General features: G+C 41.9%; 2 protein-coding genes across 2 annotated transcripts; one reads left to right on the top strand and one right to left on the bottom strand.

Moving 5' to 3' along the window:
* The first annotated feature begins 4,185 nt into the window (after window positions 1-4,185).
* LOC147200409 (5-hydroxytryptamine receptor 4) lies at window positions 4,186-7,404 on the top strand. The gene has a single exon (XM_086120152.1). It carries the CDS (start codon window positions 4,186-4,188, stop codon window positions 5,251-5,253), a length of 1,068 nt encoding a protein of 355 aa, XP_085976278.1. The 3' UTR covers window positions 5,254-7,404.
* Window positions 7,405-7,513: 109 nt separating this feature from the next.
* Window positions 7,514-14,577, bottom strand: adra1d (adrenoceptor alpha 1D). Its single transcript, XM_086120193.1, has 2 exons — window positions 13,577-14,577; window positions 7,514-8,968 (listed from the first exon to the last, which is right to left on the bottom strand). The coding sequence occupies exons 1-2, from the start codon at window positions 14,532-14,534 to the stop codon at window positions 8,448-8,450; spliced, it is 1,479 nt and encodes a 492-aa protein (XP_085976319.1). The 5' UTR covers window positions 14,535-14,577; the 3' UTR covers window positions 7,514-8,447.
* Between the last annotated feature and the right edge of the window lie 381 nt (window positions 14,578-14,958).

Genomic DNA, 14,958 nt, shown 5'->3' with positions numbered 1-14,958 from the left:
CCTTTTTTGTTCTTTGGTACTTTGATAAAACAGATGCGATGTCACTTGGACAGTATGCAATTGTTAAAATGCTTCGAGAATTGAAACCGTTGACACTCATGGGGGATGTTATCCAGTGCCAAATTTACTCATATGTCCTAATTTGACACCAGTATCTGGTGTTACGTAAAATTTGTTAATAATGTAATACAATTGTTTTTAACGCAAAAATACACTTGATGTGAATCTCTGACAAAAGTATCCAGCAGTGTTCCTCACAGATGCTGCTCCAACTCTGATACTGTCCGTGCTACGGCCTGCTGCATTTCTTCTGCTCTTAGCAGGTATTTTGATGTGCATTTTTACTGTGGTGAATTTTGCAATAGAGGCAAGTGTGGGCACTGGGCAGTGGCCACCGGATGTAGCAGACATTAACATTTTTGGCTGCAAGTCAATAAATAAATGAAAAATATTTTTTGTAGTGAGAATACAACACTGTGGTCCTGCAAACATATTCAACTTTGATAAGTTTATGACTAAGACACTTTATTGAATGTTTTCTGACTTTAATATGAGAATCTGGCCAACCTTTTTCTTTTTTTTTTTTTGCTTCATTGGTCTGAATCCTCTTCCTTATACATGGCTTGTAATATCAGCAAATGAACACCTGTCTCTCGCCCTCTCTTTCAGGACCAATAAGTAAAACATCAGTTGTGTCCTGATTGAGCTGAAAGTAAAAGACTCTCAGTCCGGTTGTGGTCATTAGGAGAAATGAAAATGTAAAACTGGATGTCATAAATGTGAAAACACTCGACGACCCTGCCAAGTGGCGACATGTATAAATTTGCGTTGAACGTAAAATGGAACCTTGGCGAACACCACAATTCAACCTGTGACTTCCTGACAAGAGGTCTTCATCCGTGGTGGCATAAAATTTTCAGCCTGTGAGTTAGTAAACCATATCAGAACATTAACTGGCTGATGACAGTAAATAGGGAAAAAAAAAAAACATCTGATTTTTTTTTCTACACTCCAATAACCCTGACTACATACAGGGTGTTGAAGTAATGAAATGCGTACTCATGTTTGACAGAGCACTTTATTTGACCACTGGAGAATAAACATGCACCTGGAATCAGCCTTTGCTCTCTCCTTTTTTGTTGACAATAGAGGAGGTGCGCAGAAAGGCTATTGAGTCTTGAAAGCACACTTGTATTACACACATGAATAGCTGGTCTGGGGAAGAAAAGAAAAAAAAACGATACTCGAATGCTGATCGCTTTTATTACAGCCTTCATTGACGATCACCCATGTTTAATTAGAGCACATCCCCCACACTTGAAATATGTCTGTCATTGTCTGAAGCTCCAGGCATTCACATGAGGATCGACGGAGTGTGCTTCGTTGCACATTGGGGCACGTGAGATTGAGGCTCAACACTGATTCAAAAGTTGAGGACCCTTGAACAAGATGCAGGATCAAATCTAGACAATGAATGGATGAAAGTCATGTTGGTCTACTCAGATTCTAAAATGAATTAAAAATGAATAATCACGACACTAAGATCTGTTTCCTGATTCTATGTGAGGGTCATGGGGAGATACAGTTTATCCCAGCTGACGTTGGACGAAAGGCAGACTTCACAATGACTGGTCGTTAGTTAACCATCGCCATCTCACACATATCGACAACCTCCTCCCCCTACGTTGCTATGGGAACTGAACCTCGTCTGCCTGCAGGGACAAGGCTGGATTTGTAACCCGGCATAGAAGAAGAAGTGACTTTTTTTTTTCACACCAGATGCCCTTCCTGATACAGCTCAGCCATTTTTATCCAGGCTAGTGAGTGGCTGTGTATTGACATACAGTATCTAGCTATACCGTGCGGCTCTCAAGTGCTGAATTTAAAAAGAATTAGAAGAACTGCTTCAATTTGCCGGGAATCAAATCAGTCGTGTTCGCTCCCACAACGGCTCAAATCCCCATTTCTACAATAACTATGGCTGTCGAAAATCCTAAAAGAAGTTAGACTGCATTTTGCACTCGACTTGCGCTGGGCACAGGAATAGGACCCCAAATGTCCAATTTAGGCCAGGATGTATTGAGGTTTAAAGTGTGTTGAAAGACTGCATCATACTGTCGTTTGAATTTATTGCAACCTTCTCCATGCTGTGGTTTAAACATGTTTTGAAAAGGATCCAACAAGTGAAATACAGGATTTAAAAACTGATCTGTGTTGAGCAAATGTTTAGCATTAAGGGAGTGCAGTATAAAAGAATGTTAAGGCCAGACATGTCCAGCTCCGGGCCTGGAGGGCCACTGTCCTGCCTGTTGTCTATCTCTCCCGGCTGCAACACACCTGATTCAGATGATCAGCTCATCAGCCAGCTCTGAAGCAGCATTAGAACGATCCTGATGATTTGAATCAGGTGTGTTGCTCCTGGGAGAGCTGGAAAACAGGCAGGACAGCGGCCCTTGAGGACCGACTTTGGACACCCCTGGTTAAGGCTGTTGCATCGCATGAGTTCATAAAGCAGCCCCCTTATTCGCCTGATACAAATGCATGCTGTGTGTTATTGAAGGAGGGAGCACCTTTCAATTAATAGACTAATAGCATTGTCCATCCAATTGGCAACATAACAAGCAGTTGAGACTGTTTTTCTTTCAGTAAGTTTATCTATGCAAGCCAACAAGTATTGGCCGCTTCCTTTGATTACTGTGGCACGTATTCATTAGACCCACCTCTCACATCTCTCCCATCTCAATCTGCCTAGTAGGACTTGCTTTTGAGAGCGTCATGAGGACAGACCGTCTTCTCTCTTCCACGCAAGTGAGTGTCTTTGTTTTCATTTTTTTTTTCACAAGAGCATCTTTTATCCACTGGGGGGTGGGGGGGGGGGGGAGTCATCTTTAGATTTGGTATTGTTCGAATTCAGAATCCAATAATTTTTGCGACTTTTACTAAATTAGTAGGGTTGTATTTTTCTTCGACAAAAAAATCTGTTGAATGTGTGTGTGTGTGTGTGTGTGTGTGTGTGTGAGTATGAGAACAGTCTGTAACATTTATACAAAAAATAGTGCACAAATGACATACTGTATGTCTGAAAATAAGTTATTTTTACATAAATCCTTCATGCTAAATTAGAAAACTATGAAATGAAATGAATTGTAGCAGGGATGTGAGGATGCAAGAGGTTCACTGAAGTGTCATCTTCTCTGAAGTGGGATGTAAGAGTCTTATATCGTAATCCTTCATGATTGGAAACAAAGGCTGCTCTCTAATAATTGCATTTTAATAAACAGATTTTTGGGGGGGGTTGTAAAGCGACACTTGGCATGGTTGTGTTCTCTCAAGTGTCATTTTGCCATCACTGCATTGTCCCAATGGTCTTCATTAAAGTCACTTGCAAGTCATCTGAAACACATCATTGGCACGGCAATGAAAGGATTTTGTCATGTGCCGTCTGCTGTGCATGAATGCATGGCTTGCTGTGCCTTTATATTTTATTTTATTTTTAAAATACATTTTGGGAAAGTGAAACTGATAGGATGCTGAGAGTGCAGTGTACACTAACACAAATGTATATAATATTAATAACACGCACACAGACACACAAATCTTTTTCTTTTTCCATTTCCCCCTATAGCCCTTGCGATCGACTTGGGTCCAGTCCGCGGGTTACCCGTCGATCGCAATTGACTGGTTGGGCATCCCTGGTGTACAGGAACCGCAGCATATTCACATTTGTCATCCACCCTGACACTTTTCATTTAATTGTGTCGATACCTTATGAGCATTGTCGATACCAATTGATACTTATGAGTACTTATTAGTATCACACAATCAATACACTCATCACTTGTTGCGAGTAGATACAAAAATTGAAGTTTTAGAGGAAAAATTTGGCCATTTAGAGGTAGTGATATAAGACGATATGGGCATACATCTTAATGCTCCTGTTCTGGCGTTAATGTTCTTGGCAACTTTTGGCTGAAGCTCGACAGAATTCTGGACGAATTCATCCATCCATCCATCCATCCATCCATCCATCCATTTTCTTTCACTTATCTGGGGTCGCATCGTGGGTCAGCAGCTTAAAGATTAATGTCCAGATTTTCCTTGCCCCAGCCGCTTACTGTTACATTTTCGTCATCTTGTCAGTGGTGTCATTAACGGTCTGAATGTTTTGACAGGTTGAACAAGAAGATGGACAACGGTAGCTTCGAAGACGGTGCCAACACAACACTTGACATCAATCAGGATTCCTGCGTCATGTTGAGGAACCCGGTGTTTCGTTTTATCCTGTATGGCTTCTTCTTAATTGGCATCATCTGCACAGTGGTGGGCAACTTCCTGGTGGTCTTGTCGATTTCCTACTTTAAACAGCTGCAGTCGCCCACAAACTCCTTCGTCATGTCCCTAGCTGTGGCCGACTGCCTCGTGGGCCTGGTCGTAATGCCTTACAGTATGATTCGGACAGTTGAAGGGTGCTGGTACTTTGGTTCCCTTTTTTGCCAACTCCACTCCAGCCTCGACGTCATGCTGTGTACTGCTTCCATATTCCATCTGAGTTGCATCGCCTTTGATCGCTACTATGCCGTCTGCAACCCGCTAGTTTATTCTTTGAAAATGTCTCCAAGTCGAGTGGCTTTCCTCATTGTCATCTGCTGGGTCGTTCCTATTCTTATTTCCTTCGGTCCGATCATGCTAGGCCTCCATATTGCTGGAGTTGACATCCTGCTCCCTCAAGAGGTCTGTGTTTTCCTGGTCAATCGCGTGTACGCTGTCATGGCTTCCTTGATAGCCTTTTACCTGCCCATGGCTATCATGCTGGTGGCCTACTGGAAGATATTCAAAGCAGCCAGACGGCAGGCAAGGCAGATCAGCGCCATGGAAAGCCAGATGGCGGCTGGAGTGGGTAAAGACTCGAGCAAAAAGAAAAAGCACCGCAACACCATGAAGAGAGAGCGAAAGGCAGCGAAAACCTTGGGCATCATCATGGGAGTCTTCCTCATCTTCTGGATGCCATTTTTTACTGTCAACATTGTGGACCCCTTCATAAATTACAGCACTGAAGTGGTCATCTGGGACATATTTTTATGGCTGGGATATATCAACTCATCATTAAATCCCTTCCTGTATGGTTTCTTTAATCGCTCATTTCGGAAGGCATTCTTCATGTTCATGGGCTGCAGTGTTTGCCGACCTGGAATATCCCCTGGGATGGAGCTGTCACATACCAGGAAAGAAATAAATGACTGTGCCGATATGTAATATAATGTTTTTTGTGGTGCGTTGGGAGTGATGGTTGAGAGCTGATCCATTTTTGGGTCGACCTGCCTTAAATACATTCTCGATCACTTATTTTATACTTTATTTTTTAATGAAAGCCTTTTTAAATTCCAATTCATCCAACCCATGGAAATGCAAAAACAACAAACAAAAAACAGAGACCTAGTCATTAATTTGAAAAAAAAACCCATCTTTTTTTTGAACCATGGTTTACTGCACATGTAATGTGAGGTGATTCAACATTTATTTGCATTCACAGTCAAAACGACCCTTCAAAGAAATTACTAAGGGCCTGCTACAACAATTAATTTGACACCCCTGCCCAAACTGTAACCGCCTGAAAACTTGGAATGTTCCATGTCACAGGAAGTTGTTATTCAAGATCTGCTGCAGGCTCTGGGAAGGTTGACTCGTTTTATTTTTTCTGTATATTTAATGATATTCCAAAAATGACTGGCATGAGGGGCTGGGGTTAAAATCTCAGCTCATTCTTTTGCCAATTTTGGGAGGGTTATTATCAAAATGTAGTTTTTTGCATCATATTTGCTAATTGTATGCTAAAAACCTGTCCGGGTTGCTTCCAGTCCTGTAACTCTAATGAATAATTGCAGTACAACCACATCATAAATGAAGTGTGAGATGGGTCAATACACATTAAGAGTAATTCAAATTAGATTTAGAGATGTAAAAAGTCTGACATTTAAGTTAATTTTGAGAGCACCAATTTGGTGAATTGGCCCATTTGCAGCTTGCTTGCATGTGCAAGTGCAGGAATTTAGATAAGTGGTCTTCCTTGGATTTTTATCTCTTTGCGTCAGTCATCTAAAATCATCAATAATGTTAGCATAATAGGCTATTCACACCCATTTGAGCCAAGTTGACAAATGTCAGCAACAGGAAGTCAGACAAACCTACGCAAGAAAATAACTCCAAAACAGCACTTCAATGTATGCTAAGTCATAGCTTTGTGTCGAATCGAAAACAGCACTTGTAATAAATTGAAATTTTCTACAGCACGATATGGCCTTTTAACGCTCTATTCGCGACTGATACTTTACCAAATTGCGGAATACATTGATTAGTATAACTTTTGAGAAAACACAACTAGCATTCTGCAGTGCCCACTCCACCGCAGTGGTCCATCATTATTGTGCGCTGAGGCAGAAAAAAAAAAAGACCATTTTGTTTGGAAGACAGTTAGTGTCTCAATTTTACTCAAGCTTCTAATGCCACGGGACTTTCCCAGTCTCCTCCTGTCGAATTTGGAAATGGGTAAATTCTAAATACCCCAAACCGAGGTTGAGTATTGTATCAAACTAGAAATGTGCAGTGTGGAAACGTGTGATGGATCCGTGAACTATGAACATTTGCTTTCATGTGACATCCACTGTTCCAATATTGGCTTTATTAAGTGTATTGTGTGCCTTTGTCGTGTTGTGTCTTGATTGTGTTCCAGCTCCAGCTGGAGTGAAGGGCGTTTCCCTCCAGCAGGTGCACCCGCTGCCTCGTTTCCCCATCAAGCCTCGCTTTGTATTTAAGGACTCTGACTTCTGTTGCGCCCTTTCAGATTATTGACTTTGTTTGTTGTTGTGCTTCGAATGTGATTTTCTAGACCTCTCGATACTGCTCTCGTTTTGTTCATAGATCCTTGTTTAGAAGTATTTTTTGTTATTCTGTATTGCTCTTTGTTTTTGTGTAATTGGACTTTTGGATATTTTGTTTGAGTATTCTTTTAGTTTCATGGATTGTTTTTCCCGGCTGACACCTTCTGACCAGCAATTTCAGTTCACACTTTGTCAGTGCAATTTTCTTTAATAAATGTTTTTGTAATCGCTCTTTGTTTGAGTCTGCATATTTGGAATGCTAAAACATTTGGAAGATATTGATGCTATCATGTTGAAAATGTTACATTAGGTCCCAGTCCTCATCCTTTGTGTGAAACTGGAATCCTGAATTACTTAATCAAGCCATGTTTAGCAACCACACATTATGTTGCTCCCTAAGTAGCAGAATTAGAGTGGGAAATATAGAATTAGAAAAATACGAGATGACGAGCCTAAAAGAAAGCAAAAAACATGAGCGGAGAAAAAACTTGTCTGGCCACTGTATTTGAACTTCAATAAATGTGTTTAATCAAAACTTGAATGGGTCTTTGAATCCATTTTCATCCCCAAAGTATATCATTATGGAACTAATTAGAATTTCACATTTATAATTGCAACAAAGATGATCAAGTCCAAGACAAGGTGTGAGATTAGCAAGTCCATTCTTTTTATAAATTAGCCTGTCTTCATTATACTTCATGGTCGATTTGTGACACAAACGGAATATTAACTTTGGCTATTATTTTTCATATTTTTCATTCAAACGTGTGTGTGTGTTACCCCCAATCAGAATGAGTCATGCTGTCTGACATTGTAGTTGCTGTAATGTGAAAATTTTCCATCAAGAATTGGAGCAATAGTGTCATCTGCTGGAAGGTGCCGGTCATTTAGTTAAAAATAATAATCCCCAAATGACATGTTAACTTCGATATCAGGGGAATTGAATAAAAGATTAATTGTTTTTTTAAATGAATTTGCACAAAATAAAAACACAGTATTGCAAAAAAACCTATGCACATCCATATCACAGTAGCACTCCGCACTCCAATTTAAGGATATAATGGCCAAGTAAATGTGTTGCTTAAAATAGATGCAGTGAATCAGTTACAAGACACACTGCCCAGTATTTAATCCCCCAGTAACTGCACCGTTTTACTACGTGTTGTCAAAATAAAACCAGCATCAAGTTATTTATATAAAAATGTGAAATTGAAACCTGTGTATACCAAGCCAAACTGAAACAATGTGTTCAATCTGTTGTGGTTGTGAAGGATGGAAATAATGTTTTAAAATCACATTTGTGCTGGGATCATGCCGCCATTCTCAAACTATCAACAGTTCTGTCATTTACACTTCCTGGCCACACGAAGATGATCACAATGCAACACAATACAGGAGCTGAATTCCCAGATGTCAAAAGTGAGCATTAGTTTTGCAACGCCAGATGTCTGATGCAGCTCTTGTATTGAATCCTTTTCTTTAGTGTCTATTGTGTTGGTTCTGGATTTGAATGATCAAACGATGCTGCTCCAAAAGGGCTTTCGGAGAATAGCGCATCCTCTTGTGGTCCATTTAAATATCTGTCTCCTTCAGGCCGTAACAATCAGCCAAGTCATAGATGCGATAACTGCTTTGTTCACAGACGTTGTAAATCCCCATTGAAATTGCATCGACCACTGCAGGTGTGTTGCCTCGCCCTGCGCCTCCCTTGATTTTATTTGACAGGTTGTTCACTGTTTCTTTGAGCTGAAAGGAGGACTGCAGCGGTGGGAACAACTTCCATCTCTTTAAATTTTCCCCCGGCTTGCTTAACAAAGAGCTACCGCAGGAGCTCTGCGTGGTGAAGCCAGACTCATGTTCTCTTTGTTCCAATGCCATTCCCCTGACAGCCGAGCGCCATTTCTGGTCATAGAAGCGACGCAGAGTCCTCCGCCTGTGGCGACAGCGACACCTGAGGAGGCGGGTGAAGGCCCGCTGGAACTCTTTGCTGGAGCAAGGGTAGATCATGGGGTTGATGCAGCTGTTGAAGTAGCCCAGCCAAAAGACCACCTTGAATACCGTCTCTGATGGCTTCATCGCTGGAAAGAAGGAGCCTAGTAGAAGAGAAACATGGATGAGCAATTGTAAAATATCAAGTTGAATCTCAAGGGCTCCCTGCCACTTTGGCTCCACCAAGCTGGCCGGCGTAATATAGGATGTGTCTTTGGAGACAGAGTGACAATTTGGTGGCAAAAAGTCAATCTCAAGGTACGATCGCTTATGGTTAAGTGTTTGCGCATGGTACACCACTTGTCGAAAGCGTAAATTGGGTAATCTCTTTGGGGCACCGGCAGGCAGATAACAAGCTCTGTGTGGTGGATGTCAGATGTATTTCATTCATAAATATGCTGAAAGAGGGCAACAAACCCCATGAGTCATTGTAGAAATAATACTTTTTTTTTTATCATCCCACTGGGTGGCATAGCCATGGAGGAGGAGGGGAGCACACAAACTTTCATGGGTTGGGCTGAGCGTCTCCAAGTGGTCATTTCACGGTACAGACGCACACTCCACAATTTCAAGACTGTAGTGTGCGACAAGTGTACCACATTTCAAGGTAATGCTTGGTGCCATTTTGATTTGTCATGATTCAAGTTGGCTGTGACCACACCCACAGCAGCGCAGACCTCAAAAATCAAACTAAAACGTGTTGTAATGTTGTAGGCGGGTATTAGGATGGCTACAGTTTGCCTGTGAAAACAATGTTGTCTTCCCTTTTTTATACAGTATAGAGCAGCCACAATGTGTGTTAAAATTTGAGAACGTGATTTACATGACCAATGGCGCAGTATCCATCCAACCATTTTCTGTACCGCTTATCCTTATTAAAGTTGATCCTAGCTGACTTTCGGTGAGAGGTAGCATATTCCACGCACACATATACAAAGAACCATTCACACTCACATTCACCCCAAAGGACAAGTTAGTCTTCAATGAACTGAAGAAGCATTTGTAATGTGGGAGGAAGCTGAAGTACCTGCAGAAAGCCCACAATTGCACAGTAAGAACATACACATGGCCACACATAATCTGAATGGAATTGATTGTGTAGAAAACACAAGAGAGGGTGAAAAATGTGATGTGTGCCTCAGGAAGCGAGCGTTCAGGATGGAAAATAGTCTGCATGTCTTAAATTTATAATGCTCGTTTCTCATCAGTGGACACACCAGGGACTCCCAGAAACAAACGCACAACTCAAGGCTACTGAAACCATCGACAAAAACAAACAACACTGAAATGGCTCATTTTTATCTCTTTTAAATTAAAGATATTTTTTCCCTTTTTTCCAAATGTTTGATTCAATAGTTGGCTTTCAATAAAGAAACAGCTTATTCACTGAAAAAAAAGCACATGTTTCATTATTTTATCTAGCATTTATCTTCTAATTTCCGTTAAATCATGATAAAAAAAAGTTTGCTTTTGTTTAGTAATTACTGTTGCACGGAAAATATATAAATTAATACAAATTGAAAGGCCCTTTTTCCTGATGTGCTCAACAAAGAAGTGCTAAGAGGCACATGCTATTTGCTATTTTAGGTAGGGCAAAGCACTCTGTCTGCCTCATCACAAACAAAAGGCCTGATTGACATAAATAGCTGTTGAAAGTGCAAGTCTGCCCAACTGGCAAAAGATGGCTGACCGACGTGCAACTCACACCTTCCCGACATCCATCAATCTGTGATTTGATATGGATGGCTGGCTTTAAGAATTAGGAGCTGTCCACAACAGACAACTCCCATTGGAATTACTTTTTTCCAAACATGCCCATACCTGGGTTAAACTGATCTTTAAAGCCAGTTCGAAGTTCGGGGTGAACTTACAAAACATTCTGACTTTCACTCGAAAAAATCAAGCAGCTGTTGGGACCGGTGTGGGTACGTAGTATAAGATAGAATTTACCAAACACATCCTGACACAATACGGCGTTTAATCAAGACTAATCGCGTTTGCAGTGGCTGCAAGCACGATAGGTCTTGATTAAAATCTTTTCAAGCGCTCTCTGCAAATTAATCAACCTTGGCCATTGACCCTAACGCAGGTTACTCCAAATTAGCTCCATTTTATCTAGCAGCATCAAAATAATGTGATGCAATAGAAGTTTTTATCATTAGTATAGCATCAGTGTTGTTGTCATGGGAACTGTGGTTCACCTATGTTTCCTTAGGTAAGCAAAAACCAAACTGAAATGTCACAGGGAGTGGATACACAGATTAAGTACTCTATGCCTGCCATCTAGTGGAAGAGCATTTAATTGTTCTGCTTGTCACACTTCATCCCTTTGGGACCAATGAAGTAAAATTGGATAATTTCACGCAGCACCCCTGATGACCTCACAGTGGTTGGGAATCACGTACATCTTATATAATTACTTATATTGACTGTGTCGTGTTTTAATGCTATTTTCATTTTTTGTTTGCAGAGTTGGCAATATTTTTTTCTGCAGCCTATGATTTGTGTTTGTTTGTCCCCTGAGATAAAGATAGACCATTCATAATATTATGCCCAGTTAAAATAATATAATGATATCCAGGACAAGAGCTGCATCGATAGTTTTGGATGACTTCAAATATGATAAAAAAAGTGGATTTATTTATTTAAGTCGAACATTTCCTGTCCACTCTTGAGGAGATAATCTGTGGACTAATCAACAGTGGGGCTCCAGTTCTCACCCCAATAAAAATCCACAACAACTTTTAATAATTTGTAGTTAGTTTGATACACTTTATTTATATGCTTTATGTGCAAAAATGTATTTACTGTCCCAAACTGAGCAAAACTGTACTCCTTGATGGAAAGTTTAGAGTCCATGTAATAAGACCCCGCACTCATAAAAGTATGTAATTGGATAAAAGGTCTTGTTTTTGTACTTTTGGCACTTCACTTTTACCGCCCGGAAAAAAATCCTGTTCATTTATCCACCTTAGAAAAAGAAGTAAAAAAAAAAAAAGAGCTGTGAGGTGAGTATTCAGGCAGCCTCTCTGTTGTGATATATGGCTGTGTATGAAGGTCATAAAAATAAATTTCTGCTTTTTTCTGGCTTTAGTCAAGATTGCACAAGAAGAGAGCAGTCATCCATTTCTGTCCTTGCAAGTACAATCTGTTCTATCGCGCACATCCTTTTTTTGATACCACTCACCACTTGTGCAGGGTCACAGTAAGCTTGAGTCAATCCCAGCGGATGTGGGCTACAACACACACCACAGACAGATCGCCAGTCAGGACTGACACATTAAGACAGATAGATATCCATGCACATCCACATTCACACCTACAGGCAATTTGGAGAGTGAACCTAACAAACATGGGTTGGAACAGTGAAAGAAGCCTGACAGACTGGAAAGAATCCACATCAAGACAGCAGGAGCAAGTCAATGCTGCACATAATTTCACATTGCAATCTTTTGACCAGCATGTCATGAATGGACCCCAAAGTAACATTTTGTCCATGGACTTTGTCTACTTACACACATTGAAATGCAATTGTAAGTCAGAGGGGAAAAAAAGGGCAGCTTTGCAAACTTGACTTCACAAGGCGCTACTGTCAAGATGGACAGGGACTCTAGGGCCGGGTGAGTGTGGGTGTGTAGGGGCTTAGCAGGTAAAGGAGAGTAGAGGAAGGTGACTACTGGAGTGGGAGTTAGCTGATGTGCCTGCTTACTTTATAGTATCTATTTATTTTTACATACAATATATTAGAACCAAAGCTACAAAGCTGTGGTCCTACTATACTGGGACAAAGAAACTGTAGTAATACTGTTTGTGCTTTTTTTTTTTTTTTTTTTTTATACACACTTGTGTGCGGGCAGGGCAGCATGGGATCGGTTCCCACTCAGGGAAAGTGTGCACGTAGGTGTGAATGGTTGTACATCTCTAGATGTGCCCTACAACTGACTGGGGACTAGTTCAGGGTGTAGTCAGCCTTTTGCCTGTAGTCAGCTGGGATAGGCTACAGGAACCCCCCGCCCCCTCCCACACGACCCTGTTCAGGATGGGTGGTTAAAAATGGATGGATTTTTTTTTTTTTTTTTGCAATTAATGTTCAAATTGTGCTTCATGTTTCAGTAGATCTCAATAATTTCTTAATGAATACTTACATCGAGTATACTACGGTATTTTAATAGTCACGATGCTGGTACCGTATACGGGCTAAGGCAGGGGAGTCAACCTCATTTTAGTCACGGGCCGCATTGTCATTACAGTTTTTCCCTTGGAGGGGTGTTATGACTGTGAATTTTGTGAAAGCATATCAATGTTTAATCACCTCCACACAGCTCACAACAAAGTGATGGATAACTACTTTGGAAATCAGAAGTCAAGAATAATGATTTGTTTAAATATTGTTTACATTTAATAAGGCAATGAGAAAATGCTTGCATTATCTTCATGTTATTATGGATTACATATGACAATTTGAGAATTTGGTTCAAACTTTAGCAAGCATCATGGAAGTTGACATGTTTGTTTTGCTTACGAGGGCCACATTAAAGAATGCGGAGGGGCCAGATCTGGTCCACGGGCCTTGACTTTGACAACCGTGAGCTAGGAAACCTAATTAACCACCTTGAGAAATACTTAGGCTGTTTCTTTAGGTGGCGTAAAACATCTACAAATCACTACATTACACAAAGAAACATTGTGCACGTGATATTAGAGTAACTTACCGATAGGCAAAAAGAAGAAAAAAGGCAGCCAACACAGGATAAACATGCCCACGACGATGGCAAGGGTTTTGGCCGCTTTTTTCTCCCGGGAGAACTTCATGAGACGCACGGAGAGCGAGCTCCTGAACGGGTGCTGCTTGCTGCTCTTGGAGCTGACAGCGCGCGCATCCTCCAGCACGCTTCGGCAGTGGATCCTCAGGACCACTTCTACGGATTTGTCTCGTTCCCGCTTGACGCCTGCCTCCAGGCTTCTGGTTGTCCTGCGTGCCACCACGTAGACCCGAAAGTACATGACGAGGATGACCAGGAGCGGCAGGTAGAAGGAGAAGAGCGAGGAGAAGAGCGCGTATCCGGGCTCCTCTGTGATCCTGCAGATGCTCTCGTCCACGGGCGGCGGTTCCTTCCAACCTAGCAACGGCCCAACGGAGATGACCGTGGACGACACCCACACCACAACCAGGATAACCCCCGCCCTCCTCTCGGTCATGATGCTAGGGTACTTGAGGCAGTGTTTGACGCCGATGTAGCGGTCCACGGAGATGATGCACAAGCTGAGGATGGAGGCGGTGCAGCACAGTACGTCCACCGCCGCCCAGATGTTGCAAAACACCCGACCGAACACCCAGCAGCCCAGAACCTCAAGAGAGGCGGAGAAGGGCAGCACCACGATGCTCAGCAGCAGGTCCGCCATAGCCAAGTTGACTATAAAGAAGTTGGTCACCGTCTGCAAGTGGCTGTTGCACATCACGGACAGGATAACCAATATGTTGCCCACGATTGCCACCAGAATAAATAAGGTGAGAAAAAGCCCGAGCCACACGGATCGGCAGTCCAATGAAAAGTTCGAACACGTCGTAGTGCTGTCGTTTAGAAAAAATAGGTCCAATGCAGAGCCATTGAGAGGTTCCGTGAAGTAGATCCCGCGGATGCTGTCGTTCCTTAAGTTTGAGTCGGTCATACTGAAGATATAGCACAAGTAAAAATAACTTTAAAGTCAACGGGTCGTCATCTGCGCCAGTCAAGTCGTGCGTAAAAGCCTCCCAAAAAGGATGAGCAACATGCAGGGCCGCTTAGGAAACACGCTCGGGAGCTCAGTTGGAGTTCAGGAGGTAACAAAAATAAACATATGAGCTTCCAAATCTGCGCCATGGGCATGCATGTCTTCTCGGCTGTGCAGCGGCGTGCACTGATGGCATCATTTGGACCATCAACTGGCTCGGAGAGTCAGCGAGAGCGGGTCCGAATCTTATGCTCCGCCCACGTCATAAGCACGCCCGCGCGTGTTCTGTCGCGCGTACATAAATTGTTTCATGCCGCTCAAAACCTCGTCACGTCAAGGCTGCCTCATGAACGAATTGAAAATGTAAATTGACAGCCTTTTT

This window comes from Hippocampus guttulatus, chromosome 9 (genome assembly GCF_054856545.1).
Source record: "Hippocampus guttulatus isolate MCC_2025c chromosome 9, RoL_Hgut_1.0, whole genome shotgun sequence".
NCBI lineage: Eukaryota > Metazoa > Chordata > Actinopteri > Syngnathiformes > Syngnathidae > Hippocampus > Hippocampus guttulatus.
Note: the sequence above shows the minus strand (reverse complement) of the source record. Positions and strands in the feature narration are given on the sequence as shown.